Genomic DNA, 17,595 nt, shown 5'->3' with positions numbered 1-17,595 from the left:
TTCGTCCTCTTTCTGAAGCCTGGGTGCATGATGTGTCTATTTGGATATTGGATGTTTTATGCTCCCTGCCTCATTAAATCTTCTTGGATTGTTCATCGGTCTGATGTCCCTTACTGCTCTGTCGCATACCCCGTGACATCTACGTCATACACACTCGCAGGTCCTGCGCAGGCGCACTACAATACTTTGATCTGCCCTGCTCAGGACCTGAATGCCGGCGAGTGTGGATGACGTTGGACGCGTCATGAATCGCGACTAGAGAATGAGAACAAAGATGGCCAAAAGGGGCGGCACCGGACAACGGAGACACCCATATGGCCAACCGCGCGACCGTTAGGTAAGTATTATAAAGTGTTTTTTATTTTCTCTCAGCGGCCTGGCTCTTATATACAGCATGTTAGAATGCTGTATATAAGAGCCCGGTGGTGGTGCCCGCAGCTTGTACGCAAAAAAAGTGGTGAGAGGTTCCCTTTAATACACGGGATGAGTACTGCACCTTAAGTGAGGTGCAGTACCCTGTGGCGACTGAAACCTCAGGGGCGCCACACAACCATGTTCTCGCTGTGTCTGAATGGGTTTCCTCTGGTTTCTCCAGTTTCCTCCCACACTTCAAACACATCCTGATAGGGACCTTAGAATGTGAGCTCTAATGGGGACAGTGATGATCACATCTGTAAAGCGCTGTGGCATTAATAGCGCTAGATGAGTAAAATAAATAAATAAACTTGTTTGCAGCTGGTGCAACCTGGAATGACATCATCCGAACACTCCAATAACTAAAAAGAACTCTTCCTATCACAGTTAATTGTGCAGTTGTTACTTAAGCATTCTATCAAATTCTCTATCATGACTCCAAATGTCAAGCTTCACACTTTTTTTTTTTGCTTGTAAAATTTTAAACTTTGTGCAGCTGTCACTGTATTGCAGTTATTATGACCTTTCCTAAAACTCCAGTCTTTCCCTTGCTCCTCTGTTAGGTCATGCAATAAAATGGAATGAGAGACATTCTGCAGAATCCCACTCTGCACTTACTATGAGAGCTGAGTGCCCTGGCAATGAGCTGGGTGGTTTTTGAGTACACAGCTGTATAATAGCTGGCTATCACTGGTGATAGATTTTTTGCTATTTGCATGTCCCAGCCCCCTGAGCAGTCAGGCCTCCCCCATCATCTCTGCTGTATTCTCAGCAATCTAGCATTCACTCAAAGTAGTAGGAGACACAAAATCCTCCAAGCCTGCTTTTACCCTGTGCACTCACTATGCTGGATTGCCTGGTGGTCCTGCTACATGAAGGAGGATTTGTAAGGACTTACCCCTCTATGGTGGAGACTGGTGCACTCTGCAGGGAATCTTACCAAGTCTAGGAGCTGCAATATAGGAATTTGGGGATATTTTTTTTATATATTTTTTTTGTGCAGAGCAGGAGGGAGCACCAGCAAAAAAAAAAATCTGCTGTTGCTTCCCATGACCAACATGCATTTTGCCTTTTGGCTACTGGGATTACTTATATTACTACAAGACATCTTGAATGTAACACCAGCAGCAGGTCCCAAACTTCACCCAAGGCAAGGTAACTACTGTGTGCAATGTGCATGAATGGGAGGCTGGGTATGAGTGAGACTGCACTATTTTATTATTTTAGTTTACTCTAACTTTTCCTTATGTGTTGCAGCTAAACTCCTCCAGAGACTGGGGGACTATGAGATAGTGACTCCCACCAGAGTGAATGAGTTTGGAGAAGTTTATCCCAATAATATGCACTTCAAAAGGAAAAAGAGAAATGTCAGCCCCTCTGCAGACACCGACCCCTGGGCTCATTCCACCACACACTATAGACTCTCAGCTTTTGGGCAGAATTTTTTATTTAACCTTAGTGCCAATTCTGGATTTATTGCACCAGTGTTAACTGTGAGCCTCTATGGGAAACCTGAGCGGAACATGACTGAGCACTACAATCCTGACACTGATTTTGGGCATTGCTTCTACACTGGACATGTGAATACAAGGACCGAGCATATTGCAGTCATCAGTTTGTGCTCAGGAATGGTGAGTCTTCTGCAAGTCAATTGTTACACTTGGAAATGCATTATATGTCAATGTGCACAGTGTAGTATGAAAGTGCAGATGCAGCAGAGCTGAATGTGCTAGATGCAGCAGAGCTGAATGTGCTAGATGCAGCAGAGCTGAATGTGCTAGATGCAGCAGAGCTGAATGTGCTAGATGCAGCAGAGCTGAATGTGCTAGATGCAGCAGAGCTGAATGTGCTAGATGCAGCAGAGATGAATGTGCTAGATGCAGCAGAGCTGAATGTACTAGCTGTGGGGTTACATTAACTAAGTTTCAGCAAAAGTTGCAGAGCTGAATGTGTTTCTACTAAACTTTTAGTAAAAGTTGCATAACTATGCATATACTGTATCTATGTAGCAATATCTAGATGGATGGGTGGTTGGATGGATTGATCAGTAGGTAAAGATAGATAAATGGATGGAGGGATGGATGGATGGAGGGAGGGAGGGAGGGATGGATGGATGGGCAGGTAGATAGATACATAGATAACTGTATAGATAAATAGATGTATAGATATATAGAGACAGGGATGGGTAGATAGATAGATAGATTGGTGGATGAATGGATAAGTGGATAGATAGATATATAGATAGATAGAGGGATATGTAGATATATGGATAGATAGAAGGATATGTAGATAGATAGCTGTATGAATAAATAGATGTATACATAGATTGGTGGATGAATGGATAAGTGGATAGATAGAGGGATAGATAGAGGGATAGGTAGATGGATAGATAGCTGTATAGATAAATGTATAGATAGATTGGTGGTTGGATGGATAGGTAGATGGATGAATGGATAAGTAGCTAGATATAGAGGGATAGATAGTTGTATAGATAGATAGATAGTTGTATAGATAGATAGGTGGTTAGATAGAGGGATAGATAGATAAATACATAGATAGTTGTATAGATAGATAGGTAGATGAATAGATGTATAGATAGATTGGTGGTTGGATGGATAGGTAGATGGATGAATGGATAAGTGGATAGATAGATAGATAGATAGATAGATAGATAGATAGTTGTATAGATACATAGGTGGTTGGATGGATAGGTAGATGGATGAATGGATAAGTGGATAGATAGATAGATAGATAGATAGATAGTTGTATAGATACATAGGTGGTTGGATGGATAGGTAGATGAATAGATGGATGAATTGATAGGTGGATAGATAATGAGATAGTTTTATACAACTTTTGTTAAAATGTTATTCTTATTTTTTGCATTATTGTATTATTTGATCTTCATTTATATTTTGGATTTTGATTTAATTGATTTCTGCAAAACCAATTGCAAACAAAACCCATAAGTAGCAAGTGGCAAGATTGTTACCAGTCATAGTATCAGCCAGCTTAGGAGGTGGTAAAATGGGAATTGTTCTGCTGGTGTCACTGGGTGCATGTACATTCCCTCAGTGCTGGCCAAGGGACTGGTGCCCTCACAGGGAGATCTGGGATTGGTGACGTCATACTGATAGGAGCGGAAACAGGGGGCTGAACACTCATAGTAAGGGGGGGCTGGTGGTGCTGGAGGGGGTGGGTTAGTGTCTGCTGCTAGAACATATCAGGAGTTTGCAGACTTCTGGGCACTGGGCACATTTAAGGTGGAGCTGCTGTGCCCTGTGACAAATTTATAGATTTCCAGCAAGTTTGTAGATATCCAGAGCAAGTTTGTAGTTTGTAGCTTTAGTAAAATGTTTTCTGAATAGCTTGTAAAAGTTTGGGAATAAGTTTGTCAATGTTGTAAAATACTATACAAATGCAATAATAATACAAATATTTACAGAATGCAATAATAATACTAATCATGCAAATATTTACAAAATTACTGAAAGGGAAAAGTTACAGTGTTACTATTATGACTACGCTATCAGATGCTCGATCTGTTTAGAAATAATGGTAGTGAATATTGATGATGATGATGATGATGATGATGATGATGATGATGATGAAACGATCGGATATGATCAAGTGAAGCCCTGGGAAATGTTTTAATATTGTAAATATTAAGCATAATCTGATCAAAACCGATTAGAGAAAATAGAGCGAGAGATACATGGACGATTACTTTTTGTCTATAGCTAGCTGAATGTGGTATCTGAAAATCTTCATTTGTCAGACTGGCTAACTTGATCCTTAAAAACTTTTGGGTAATCATTCGTCCATCCTAATGGGAATACATACCAACAGACGTTGCGTAAAATCCAGAAATTCCTTAAAGCACAAAACTCTTTGAAAATCTTTGTCATCTTGTAAGCAAAACACGGTATCGAAGGAGATCAATAATTTCCTTGGGAGTTAACTTTTCCAGCAAATCTAGATAACATGATCCCGAAACCCAGTCCATCGCTACACTGCTCCCCAGTCTGGCTGACACTGGGCTGTTGTTGTCATTTGTTTGGTAGGTGGAGTCTATATTACTGGAGTTTCATTTAAGGGAGCCGGAAAGGATTTTTTTTTCCAAAGTGCGATTAAAAATTATCGAAAAGTTTATTTCTTTATATTTAATGTCATTTTTTTTTATCTATAAGAGATAAAAATAAATAACTGTTGTGGTGAAAACTGGATTGATTTTGGATTAAAAGGAGAGGCTGTCCTTTTAACAATACCACCTTAAGTGGGTTTAAAAAACACTCATGGAGATATGTGCGCTGTTTGGTAGAAAGAAATAAACTTTTTTTGTGTTGTTTGCAAATGTTGCGATCATACGGTAGTACTAGCATTCATTTTCGGACTTTATTTTTACATTTTTCATAACACCGTTCAATGTATACAAAATACGTTCTCAAAGATGTCAACTGTTGTGTAGCATGCTTTCATTTCTTATGTGTCGGTGTAAAGGGGGTGTTACACACAGCGATATCGCTGGTAAAGGCACCCGCCCCTGTCGTTTGTGCGTCATGGGCAAATCGCTGCCTGGCTAGCGACGTCGCTGTGGCCGGCAAACCGCCTCCTTCCCAAGGGGGCAGTTCGTACGGCGTCACAGCGGCGTCACTAAGCGGCCGTCCAATAGAAGCAGAGGGGCGGAGATGAGCGGCCGTAACATCCCGCCCACCTTCTTCCTTCCGCATTGCCGGCGTCCCCATGGTAAGCTGTAGTTCATGCTGCCTCGGGAACGACGAACAACCGGCATGCTCAACAATCAACGATTTTTTAAAAAGGAACGACGTGTCAACGATGGACGATAAGGTGAGTATTTTCCATCGTTAACGGTCTCATTATTACAAAGGGAAATAACTTTGGAACGGAGGGGCAAAGAAGAAAAAGAAAAGCTGATCCAGGATCAGTGGAGCAACAGAAATTGTAGGAGGTTTTCAGTTTAAACAAAAAGAAAATTCAGAGACATGTCCTCTTTAAAGGGGTCGCTCCCTACACTTTATAAACAAGATGGGTCTATGGGGGCAATAAAACGGTATGAGCATATAATCATATACTAGACAAAACAATCACTGATCTCCGTGAGATCAGCCAGAGAAAACACTGTCGGCAGCCAGCAAAGGCGCTCAACACAGTGAAATCCTAGGTGCATTGCCCCCTTGGAAGTATGCAAATAAAAGGTCAGTGGAGCCTCTATTAGGAGTCTCGACACAGAAAATAGCCAGATATCCCTCCAGGAAGGATCTAGCCAGAGGGATATCTGGCTATTTTCTGTGTCAATACTCCTAACAGAGGCTCCACGGACCTTTTTTGATTTGCATACTTCCCAGGGGACAATGCACCTAGGATTTCACTGTGTTGAGCACCTTTGCTGGCTGCCAGCAGTGTTTTCTCTGCCTGGTCTCCCCGAGATAAGTGATTGTTTTGTCTTGTTGGTCTACTAGGCATTGCTCCCACCTAGCCAGAATCCTACTCCACACTGATGAGGTGCAATACCCCGAAAAAGCTGTCTGTGGATGAATACCCGGCCTTCGTATTTCCCTTGTCATATCTTTACACTCGTCAAAGAGTTGGATATTGACTTAAAGAGCTACTTAATATGGTGGTTATGGTGGTCTCCTAAAAAGAGCCACTCATTGGCTAGGTCCTTCCCGGAGGGATATCTGGCTATTTTCTGTGTTGAGACTCCTAACAGAGGTTCCACAGACCTTTTTTGATTTGCATACTTCCCAGGGGGTAATACACCTAGGATTTCACTGTGTTGAGCACCTTTGCTGGCTGCCAGCAGTGTTTTCTCTGCCTGGTCTCCCCGAGATTAGTGATTGTTTTGTCTTGTTGGTCTACTAGGCATTGCTCTCACCTGGCCAGAATCCTACTCCACACTGATGAGGGGCAATACCCCGAAACAGCTGTCTGTGGATGGATACCTGGCCTTGTCATTTCCCTTGTCATACCTTTACACTTGTCAAAGAGTTGGATATTGACTTAAAGGGCCACTTAATATGGTGGTTACGGTGGTCTCCTAAAAAGAGCCAGTCCTCGGCTAGATCCTTCCCGGAGGGATATCTGGCTATTTTCTGTGTCGAGACGCCTAACAGAGGCTCCACGGATCTTTGTATAATCATATACTGTCACATTCCCAGCTGGAGGAACAGGGGAGACAGGCAGCGGTGTGAAGGAACGGCAGGTGTCCCCATGTGAATAAGCAATTCCCAAAAAAAGAGCAGATCCAACATGGCTGTAAAATGGCAAACTTTATTTTCTTCCATTTAAAAATAGCAATCCAATGATGGTATATCAAAAAGGTCAGAAGACAAAACTCCCAAAGGAGAACATATGATACTGGTTGAAAAAGCACAATGTTTCTTATTAATACACAATGGCAGTGAGTAAGAAACCTTGCACTTCAAAATGCATCAAGCAGCATAGACTGGTTGACGCGTTTCGAATCACAAAGTTTCTTACTCATAGGTTATGAGTAAGAAGTTTTGCGCTACGTCAACCAGTCTATACTGGCTAATGCATTTCGAAGTCCAAAGTTTCTTACTCATTGCCATTGATTGTTAGTAAGAAGCTTTGTGCGATGTCAACAAGTCTATACTGATTGATGCGTTTCGAAGCGCAAAGTTACTTACTCATAACCATCGGTTATTAATAAGTAACTTTGCGCGACGTCAACCAGTCTATACAGGTTGATGCGTTTCGAAGTACAAATTTTTGTACTCATAACCATTGGTTTTTAGTAAGAAGCTTTGCACGATGTCAACAAGTCTACACTGGTTGATGCGTTTTGAAGCACAAAGTTACTTACTCATAACTATTGGTTATTAGTAAGAAGCTTTGCGCCAAGTGAACCAGCTGTAACGACTGCCTGGATCCACAGACTCAGATGGGCTGTAATGGGGAGGCTAGAGGGAAGGCACTCACCAAGCAGGACCCCCAGAACCCTGAAACCCTTTAACCCCTATACAGGGATTTGGAATTACATAGGGCCCTGGTGATCACTACCTGTGGAAGGCTGCAGTCCGATAAGAGTAGTAGTCAGGCAGGGTCAAACCAGGAATTGCGGATGAGGGACAGAATCGGCAGGCAATGACGTAGTCAGTAAATGTAGCAGAGGTCAAATCCGGATCGGGCAACGAGGTACAAAAACAGTAGGCAGGAGGGTAGTCAGAAAACACGCAGAAGTCAGCACACAGGAATAACCAAACAGAATAGGACGTAACAGGAGCCAGGAAAATCATAACTATCTCTGGCAGTGGTCATGTGACAGGATGGGGAATAAGAAGGGTGTGGTGTCTTCCCATTGGCTGTAGCTGAACGCTGGCAACTTCAGCTAGAAGACACATGCCACCCACAGTCAGCCAGCGGTACTGCAGATCCCAAGATAACCCAGCCCAGTGGATGATCCGAGCCTGCACCCACCGGTGCCACCGGCATCGACTTCTCTCCCATCACCAGCACCATCCACGGCAGGCACACGACGTCGCCTGGAGATCGGAGCAGAAGTCGCTGGAGCAGACTCCGGCGGTGACGTAACACCAGCTTATTCGAAGGGCAAAGTTTCTTACTCATAACCTTTGGTCAGAAGACAAACATCCCAAAGGAGAACATACGATACTACTGGTTGACGAAGCAAAAAGCTTCTTGCTAATAACCAATGGCAATGAGTAAAAAACTTTGCACTTCGAAATGCATCAACCAGTATAGACTGGTTGACATGTTTCGAACCACAAAGTTTCTTACTCATCATTGGTTATTAGTAAGAAGCTTTGCGCAACGTCAAACAGTCTATACTGGTTGATGTGTTTCAAAGCACAAAGTTTCTTATTGACATTGGTTATGAGTAAGAAGCTTTGTGCAACGTCAACCAGTCTATACTGGTTGACGCGTTTCGAAGGGCAAAGTTTCTTAAGCATGACCTTTGGTTATTAGTAAGAATCTTTGCACTACGTCAACCAGTCTATACTGGCTGATGCATTTCGAAGTGCAATGTTTCTTACTCATTGCCATTGGTTATTAGTAAGAAGCTTTGCCCTTCGTCAACCAGTATTTGTTATTCTCCTTTGGGACTTTTGTCTACTGCTTTTTGATATACCATCCTTGGATTGCTATAAACTTTGCTGTTTTATAGAGTTGCTGGATCTGCTCTTTTTGGATGGCTTATTCACGTAGGGACACTTGCCGTTCCTTCACACCGCTGATGCGGACTGACTGTATGTGATTATATGCTCGTTTTATTACCCCCATGGCCCCATTTGCTTTATAAAGTTATAAAGTGTAGTGAGCGACCCCTTTAAAGAGGCCATTTACCTGAATTATCTTTTTATATAAACTGAGTACCTCTCCTCCAATTTATGTTGTTCTACTGATCTTGGAACAGCTTTTTTCTTTTCTTTCTTCTATGCCCCTCTGTTCCAAAGTTATTTCCCTCTGTAATAATGAGTCAAGTTTTCCCTTTAACCAACTGGGCGTGTGCCACAGAACGTCTCAGTGTTTTGATTGGCCGGCATCGAAAGAGAACAGGCAAACGCTCACGGAGAAGTTCTATGGTACACGCCCAGTTGGTTGAAAGGAAAATTTGCACCATTATTACTGGGGGACATAACTTTGGAACAGAGCGGCACAGAAGAAAAAGAAAAACTGTTCCAGAATCTTAGGAACAGCATCAATTGGAAAATAAATAAAAAACAAAAAATCCAGTGAAAGGTTCACTTTAATTATCTCCAAAAAGGTATATTATATCAATGTCCAAGACTACAAAATTAGGACAAAACTTTGTTTATCTGTATGTCTCACAATATCTGTGAACTATATTCCTAGGCTTTAATTAAATTTATGATGCCAGTATTGCAAAGTAGAAATTCTTTCAAGTCTCACCATATGATCCAAGCAAAATTCTGAACAATACGGACAGTAAAATACAAGAGCAGCGCTCTTCAGAAGAGTCAAGATAATGCAGGACTGAAAAAGGAGGTGAAGAACGTCTCAAGATATGATATGGAGCTATGATCTCAGCCTCCCTCCCCCAACATGTACTTTAACCTTGACGGACAAGTAGATTTCCAATAACACTTGGCAAATAAGTAAAGCTTGAGGTCTTAACCTAGAAACCTTGTGGATGAAACTGCTGATCAGTTCTACAAGAAGTGGTACAAAAGCTGGGACCAGAATCCCCAAATTAGGCTGTAAGACTAAAGGCCGCTTTACACGCTGCGATATTGTGACCGATATCGCTAGCTTGGGTACCCGCACCCATCGGTTGTGCGTCACGGGCAAATCGCTGCCCGTGGCGCACAACATCGCGCGGACCCGTCACACGGACTTACCTGCCTAGCGACGTCGCTGTGACCGGCGAACCGCCTCCTTCCTAAGGGGGCGGTTCATTCAGCATCAGAGCAGCATCACTGAACCGCCGCCCAATAGAAGCGGAGGGGCGGAGATGAGCGCGACGAACATCCCGCCCACCTCCTTCCTTCCGCATTGTGGGTGGGATGCAGGTAATGAGAGGTTCCTCGTTCCTGCGGTGTCACACGGAGCGATGTGTGCTGCCACAGGAACGACAAACTACATCATTACTGCAGCAGCAACAATATTTGAGAATGGACCATGTCACCGATGAGCGATTTTGCACGTTTTTGCGACGATGCAGAATCGCTCATAGGTGTCACACGCAACGGCATCGCTAAAGCGACCGAATGTGCGTCACAAATTCCGTGACCCCAACGAGATCGCTTGAGCGATGTCGCAGAGTGTAAAGCGGCCTTAATGCCTGGTTTACACGAGACGACCGATTGTGCGATTTCACGATCGATCGTATCCACCCCCGTCGTTTGTGCATCACGGGCAAATCGCTGCCCATGTCGCACAAAGTCGTGATACCCCCGTCACACGTACTTACCTGCTGAGCGACCTCGCTGTGGGCGGCGAACATCCTCTTCCTAAAGGGTAGGAACATTCGGCGTCACAGCAACGTCAAACAGCCGCCGGCCAATAGAAGCGGAGGGGCGGAGATGAGCGGGACGTAAACATCCCGCCCACCTCCTTCCTTCCGCATAGCCGCCGGGAGCCGCGGGACGCAGCTAAGCTGTGTTCATCGTTCCCGGGGTGTCACACGGAGCAATGTGTACTACCCCGGGTACAATAAACAACTGGCGCCATTTTAATTAAACAATTTTTTAAACTGAGCGACGAGTACACGACTCACGATTTGTGAGCGATACTGCGTCGCTCGGAGGTGTCACACGAGACGACGTCGTGAACGATGCCGGATGTGCGTCACGAAAACCGTGACCCCGACGATGCATCACACGATAGCGCGTCTCGTGTAAAGCACCCTTTAGTCTTGCATTATCCCTTATTTTTTTTAAGAAAAATGGAAATACGAGAGGACCTCAGAGGTCATCTCAAAGTTATATTAGTTTCACATGCTGAAATGGAATAATAGACGTCTCCAAATATAATTCAATGGAGTCACGGTCTTTTAACTGCAACTCCTGCTTGGCGATAGAGCTACCTTGAAGTTCCCGGGACCACCACCCACTTATCACAGCCATTTACTCCACAGATGAAGACTGATGAAGTCTTTGGATTCCCTTAGGAACAAGAACCATGGTACTGCAACTCCAGCTTGACCAGAGATTTAACTTGAAGTTCCCGTGACCACCACCCACTTATCACAACCATTTATGAAGCCTTTGGGTTCCCTTAGGAACGAGAACCGTGGTACTGCAACTCCAACTTGACCAGAGATTTAACTTGAAGTTCCCAGGACCACAACCCACTTATCACAACCATTTATGAAGCCTTTGGGTTAGGAACGAGTTAACTGTGGTACTGAAACTCCAGCTTGACCAGAGATTTAACTTGAAGTTCCTGGGACCAGCAGCCACTTACCACAACCATTTCTTCCACAGATCAAGATTGATGAAACCTTCCTTTAGGAACGAGAACCATGGTGTTACTTTTCCACTTTCTAAAACTACTTCCCTAAATTTGACCAGTGAGGGTCAATAAGATTTTAATGATTGTCAGGACTATTTATTAATGTTTCTATTCTCAAATGAGATCTGGCCTTTCCGCATTCTTAATATACAACATTCCAGTTCCACGAGCAGTTCTTTCGTAGTAGAAAAATAGATGACAGATATCACACAGGATCCAACAGCTGGTTGCACATCTGCCTATACTCAAACTTCCCAATGTCCTCCATAGTTCTCACAGGGGATCATTCTAATATGCTGGGAAAATTATGGTTACCATCTACAGTGGGCAAAAATGAGAAGAACCCTCAAGTTTGACAACTCTAACCTGTAGTGAAAGTTTCAATTTACGTGAAATACTTATTAGATCCAATGCAATTTTGTAATATCCAAGGCACCAAAGACTATTTCATCAATTAGAAAAATCTCTTTTGGTCCCCATATACATGAGAGGATAAAAACATTGTGACGTTTTGGCCAACGTAGGGCCTTTATCAAACCATAAAAAGTTCTACAAAGAGGTATGGCTTGATAAAGGCCCTGTGTTGGCTGAAACGTTGCGCTGTTTTTATTCCCTCGTGTATATTAGGACCAATAAAGATTTTTCTAATTGATGAAGAAGTCTTCAGTGTCTTGAATATTACAAAATTGGATTTGTTTTGCAGCATTTGGAGCTGCACAAACGATTGGATTGGTACGTGGGAGACACCTGTCTTACGTAAGTTTGCCTTCTAAAGCCAATGGTTGGCCGGACCACCCTACCAGGCTGTAAACTTCATACATTAACAGTTTCTGGCTCTATTCACATTAGCTTTATGTCCTGTTTCATGGAAGGTCACTTTAGTTTTGAGAGTAAGAAGACTAATATGGTTTACGGTGTTGTTCTTGATGTCAAGAACACCTTAATTTTTAGAGGAACCTGGTGGACTCCAATGGACCTTGTTAAAGTAAGGAAGTAAAATGTACAAACCTATTCTACCAAAGCGGGTGTGGGATTTCACTTTTGTTACAAAGACTTGTTTAGGGGATGTGGTTTAGCTGGGTGGATGCTGGGAGTGTCTTTATTTATTATGCAGTTATGTCTTCTACTATTTGCTCTCATGTAAGAAACGCCTAACTTATTCCTGGTAAGAGATTAAAAATCATTTGGGGGGCTTTGGAAATCACATAACATACCTGTGTATTTCTTTAATTCTCATCGGCACCATGCAATGAATTCCAGAAACTTTTTTAATTGAAGTGAGAATCACTTCAACAACCTCAATGGAAGTGATATGGCTCGGTTATTAGTGCTGTTGTCTTGAAGGTGCTTAATTTCAGTCTGACCAAGGCACATACTGTATTTTTCATGTGCTTCTGATGTGTCCCTCCTCACACGCTAAAAACATACTAATACTTTCGGCGATGCGAGCTTGAAAGAAATGGCGCCTGTAGGCGGCGCATGCGCAGATTAGATCTTGAGCCGAGAACTCCATCTGAGCACGCGTCGACTGCGGGTGCCATTATTTGAAGCCCACACGGCCGACATTTTCAGGATGGCCCCTGATGCTTCACAGGCGCCCACAGCCCTCAGCACAGGCACCCGCAGCCCTCAAGCCCTCAGAACAGCAGCGCCTGCACCCCTTAGCATAGCAGCGCCCACAGCCCCAAGCACAGCAGCGCCCGCAGCCTTCAGCACAGGCGCCCACAGCCCTCAGCACAGGCACCCACAGCCCTCAAGCCCTCAGAGCAGCAGCGCCTGCACCCCTTAGCATAGCAGCACCCACAGCCCCAAGCACAGCAGCGCCCGCATCCCTCAGCACAGCAGCGCCCCCACCCCTCAGCACAGCAGCGCCCACATCGCTCAGCACAGCAGCGCCCGCAGCCCCAAGCACAGCAGCGCCCGCAGCCCCAAGCATAGCAGCGCCTGCAGACCCAAGCACAGCAGCGCCTACAGCCCCAAGCACAGCAGCGCCTACAGCCCCAAGCACAGCAGCGCCCACAGCCCCAAGCACAGCAGCGTCCACAGCCCCAAGCACAGCAGCGCCCACAGCCCCAAGCACAGCTGCGCCCACAGCCCCAAGCACAGCTGCGCCCGCAGACCCAAGCACAGCAGCGCCTGCAGACCCAAGCACAGCAGCGCCTACAGCCCCAAGCACAGCAGCGCCTACAGCCCCAAGCACAGCAGCGCCCACAGCCCCAAGCACAGCAGCGTCCACAGCCCCAAGCACAGCAGCGCCCACAGCCCCAAGCACAGCAGCGCCCACAGCCCCAAGCACAGCAGCGCCCACAGCCCCAAGCACAGCAGCGCCTACAGCCCCAAGCACAGCAGCGCCTACAGCCCCAAGCACAGCAGCGTCCACAGCCCCAAGCACAGCAGCGCCCACAGCCCCAAGCACAGCAGCGCCCACAGCCCCAAGCACAGCAGCGCCCACAGCCCCAAGCACAGCAGCGCCCACAGCCCCAAGCACAGCAGCGCCCACAGCCCCAAGCACAGCAGCGCCCACAGCCCCAAGCACAGCAGCGCCCACAGCCCCAAGCACAGCAGCGCCCACAGCCCCAAGCACAGCAGCGTCCACAGCCCCAAGCACATTAGCGCCCACAGCGCCACCCCTGCCTCCTGCTACTCCTCTCCACCACCTCCCGGTAAGCAATATTTGGATTATAAGATGCGCCCCTCATTTTCCTCCTAATTTTTTGGGAGGAAAAGTGCGTCTCGTAATCCGAAAAATCCGGTAAATGGAATCTGGCAAAAAATGGGTATGACATATCAATTATGGTCAAGAGTAGAACAGAAGTTTAGTGAGTGCATTAGTTACCGTATACAGATCATGATCATTTTTGGTTTTCCAGGATGACCATCAACCAGCATTGTGGGTAAAATTGGGTAATCTATATCTGATTTACAGCAGTTACATTCAACTTTATTTTTCTGGTTTCCATATGTATAATGATCAAAATGTATCCAACGGCTGGACACGAGGTGAAGCGTTAATTACTGGCTCGATTAATTGAGTTTGTAAAATTAATCACAGAGTAATTCCAAATATAAATGCACGAGCGCTAATAAAGAAATGTTCTGTTCCTGCTGCCAAAGACTACCCAGAATGAGGGGAAATAGGGAGGGAGGAATTCTTAAATGGGAGTTAAGAGCCCGGTAGCCTCCTGCGGAGATCTTGTGCTCATGTAAACATTTGCACTAGGAAGTTCTCAATATTCACTCCATTGAATTTAACCCAAGGAACGCGCTTCTTACCCTGCTGCTAAACGGCTATTGACATTGGAAGACTTCAGGATGTAATCTACATTGCAAAAATATGAGGTGGTATTGCCACAAAATATGGAACCATAATATCAAACAACCAGGCAATGGTGTACAGCAATCAATACAATTATCCCAGTTGCATTCGAATTAATTATTTTCAATTTGATGGCCATATTTACAGAAATATTTACAAATTCTGGTCCAATGAATGGTCAGAATTTGTAAACGTGCCCCAACGATGGTAAACGTTTTTGAGCCTTAGCTTAGACTACTATGATCGCTCGTTATTGTTTGTTGGAAGAGAAACGATCATGGGTTCTAGAGGAGCGTACCAAGGATTATAATTGAATGCAAGTCTATGAGAGCTTTTTCTTGCCTCGTTCTAGCTTTGTTCCTTCCTTGTTCTGGCCTTGTTATGGCTCTCATAGACTTGTATTGAGAGCTTGTCACAAGTTGGCGCCACGGCAGCAGAGCGATGCCGACAAAAGGTGATGATGTCAGAGGGCAAGTATAATTTAAGAAGCAGAGGACTTAAAATTAAAGCACTACTCCAGCCCTGAAAAGAAAAACAAAACGCTGGAGTGGTGCTTTAAAGGGAACGTGTCATCTTCATTTTTCATTGTTAAGTTTCTGCTGTATAGATCAGTACACAACGATTCCAGTGACACCTCTTTCCTTCAGATCTGTTGCACCATTATTGAGAAATCTTCACTTCTTTGGCGGTTATGTAACTTTTTAACCGGACAGTAGCACAAAACTCTGTAAATATATTACTTATACAGCACTGTGTTAATGTTCGGCTATGGAAAGTCCTGTATACTTAGGACTGCTGTGTCAAATCACGTTTCAAGTAGTGTCCAAATTTGAATGCACAATGTATCTCATGAGCGGGCACTACCATGTTCAGGTGCTCAGTACTCGTAACTAATGATGAGCGGGCACTTCCATGCTCGGGTGCTCAGTACTTGTAACTAGTGATGAGCGGGTACTACCATGCTCAGGTGCTCAGTACTCGTAACTAGTGATGAGCGGGCACTACCATGCTCAGGTGCTCAGTACTCGTAACTAGTGATGAGCGGGCACTGCCATGCTCAGGTGCTCAGTACTTGTAACTAGTGATGAGCGGGTACTACCATGCTCAGGTGCTCAGTACTCGTAACTAGTGATGAGCGGGCACTACCATGCTCAGGTGCTCAGTACTCGTAACTAGTGATGAGCGGGCACTGCCATGCTCAGGTGCTCAGTACTTGTAACTAGTGATGAGCGGGTACTACCATGCTCAGGTGCTCAGTACTCGTAACTAGTGATGAGCGGGCACTACCATGCTCGGGTGCTCAGTACTCGTAACTAGTGATGAGCGGGCACTACCATGCTCGGGTGCTCAGTACTCGTAACTAGTGATGAGTGAGCACTACCATGCTCGGGTGCTCAGTACTGGTAACTAGTGATGAGCGAGCACTACCATGCTCGGGTGCTCAGTACTGGTAACTAGTGATGAGCGGGCACTACCATGCTCGGGTGCTCAGTACTCGTAACTAGTGATGAGCGGGCACTACCATGCTCGGGTGCTCAGTACTCGTAACTAGTGATGAGCGAGCACTACCATGCTCGGGTGCTCAGTACTGGTAACTAGTGATGAGCGGGCACTACCATGCTCGGGTGCTCAGTACTCGTAACTAGTGATGAGCGGGCACTACCATGCTCGGGTGCTCAGTACTCGTAACTAGTGATGAGCGGGCAATACCATGCTCGGGTGCTCAGTACTCGTAACTAGTGATGAGCGAGCACTACCATGCTCAGGTGCTCAGTACTGGTAACTAGTGATGAGCGGACACTACCATGCTCGGGTGCTTAGTACTCGTAACTAGTGATGAGCGGACACTACCATGCTCGGGTGCTTAGTACTCGTAACTAGTGATGAGCGGGCACTACCATGCTCAGGTGCTCAGTACTCGTAACTAGTGATGAGCGAGCACTACCATGCTCAGGTGCTCAGTACTGGTAACTAGTGATGAGCGAGCACTACCATGCTCGGGTGCTCAGTACTCGTAACTAGTGATGAGCGGACACTACCATGCTCGGGTGCTTAGTACTCGTAACTAGTGATGAGTGGGCACTACCATGCTCGGGTGCTCAGTACTCGTAACTAGTGATGAGCGGGCACTACCATGCTCGGGTGCTCAGTACTCGTAACTAGTGATGAGCGAGCACTACCATGCTCGGGTGCTCAGTACTCGTAACTAGTGATGAGCGAGCACTACCATGCTCGGGTGCTCAGTACTCGTAACTAGTGATGAGCGGGCGCTACCATGCTCAGGTGCTCAGTACTCGTAACTAGTGATGAGTGAGCACTACCATGCTCGGGTGCTCAGTACTGGTAACTAGTGATGAGTGGGCACTACCATGCTCGGGTGCTCAGTACTCGTAACTAGTGATGAGCGGGCACTACCATGCTCGGGTGCTTAGTACTCGTAACTAGTGATGAGCGAGCACTACCATGCTCGGGTGCTCAGTACTCGTAACTAGTGGTGAGCGGGCACTACCATGCTTAGGTGCTCAGTACTCGTAACTAGTGATGAGTGAGCACTACCATGCTCGGGTGCTCAGTACTGGTAACTAGTGATGAGCGGGCACTACCATGCTCAGGTGCTCAGTACTGGTAACTAGTGATGAGCGGGCACTACCATGCTCAGGTGCTCAGTACTGGTAACTAGTGATGAGCGGGCACTACCATGCTCAGGTGCTCAGTACTGGTAACTAGTGGTGAGCGGGCACTACCTGAGGACAAACATACACCTATATGTTCATCAGTGCACATGCAGCTGAATTAAAGATAAAACAATGGCACAATAGACGATGGAATTATTATTGAGGCTTCAGACATTCACACAGGTTCCTCATCTGTGAAGGAAATCCTGG

At 45.4% G+C, this 17,595-nt stretch overlaps 1 protein-coding gene and 1 long non-coding RNA gene across 2 annotated transcripts in view; one reads left to right on the top strand and one right to left on the bottom strand.

Annotated features, from left to right (window-relative positions):
* LOC142249631 (uncharacterized) overlaps positions 1-4,440 on the bottom strand; it is a 145,223-nt gene extending 140,783 nt beyond the window's left edge. The window contains exon 1 of the long non-coding RNA XR_012725085.1: positions 4,258-4,440. This is a non-coding gene — a long non-coding RNA (uncharacterized LOC142249631). The remainder of the gene's footprint in view (positions 1-4,257) is intronic.
* ADAMTS9 (ADAM metallopeptidase with thrombospondin type 1 motif 9) overlaps positions 1,219-17,595 on the top strand; it is a 361,962-nt gene continuing 345,585 nt past the window's right edge. Inside the window, exons 1-2 of the mRNA XM_075321378.1 lie at positions 1,219-1,569; positions 1,672-2,045. Of these exons, the coding sequence (XP_075177493.1) occupies positions 1,464-1,569; positions 1,672-2,045 (480 nt within the window). The 5' untranslated portion in view covers positions 1,219-1,463. The remainder of the gene's footprint in view (positions 1,570-1,671; positions 2,046-17,595) is intronic.

The sequence above is a fragment of the Anomaloglossus baeobatrachus genome, chromosome 8 (genome assembly GCF_048569485.1).
Source record: "Anomaloglossus baeobatrachus isolate aAnoBae1 chromosome 8, aAnoBae1.hap1, whole genome shotgun sequence".
NCBI lineage: Eukaryota > Metazoa > Chordata > Amphibia > Anura > Aromobatidae > Anomaloglossus > Anomaloglossus baeobatrachus.
The sequence above is the reverse complement of the archived record's forward strand: the minus strand, read 5'-3'. Positions and strand labels throughout refer to the sequence as shown.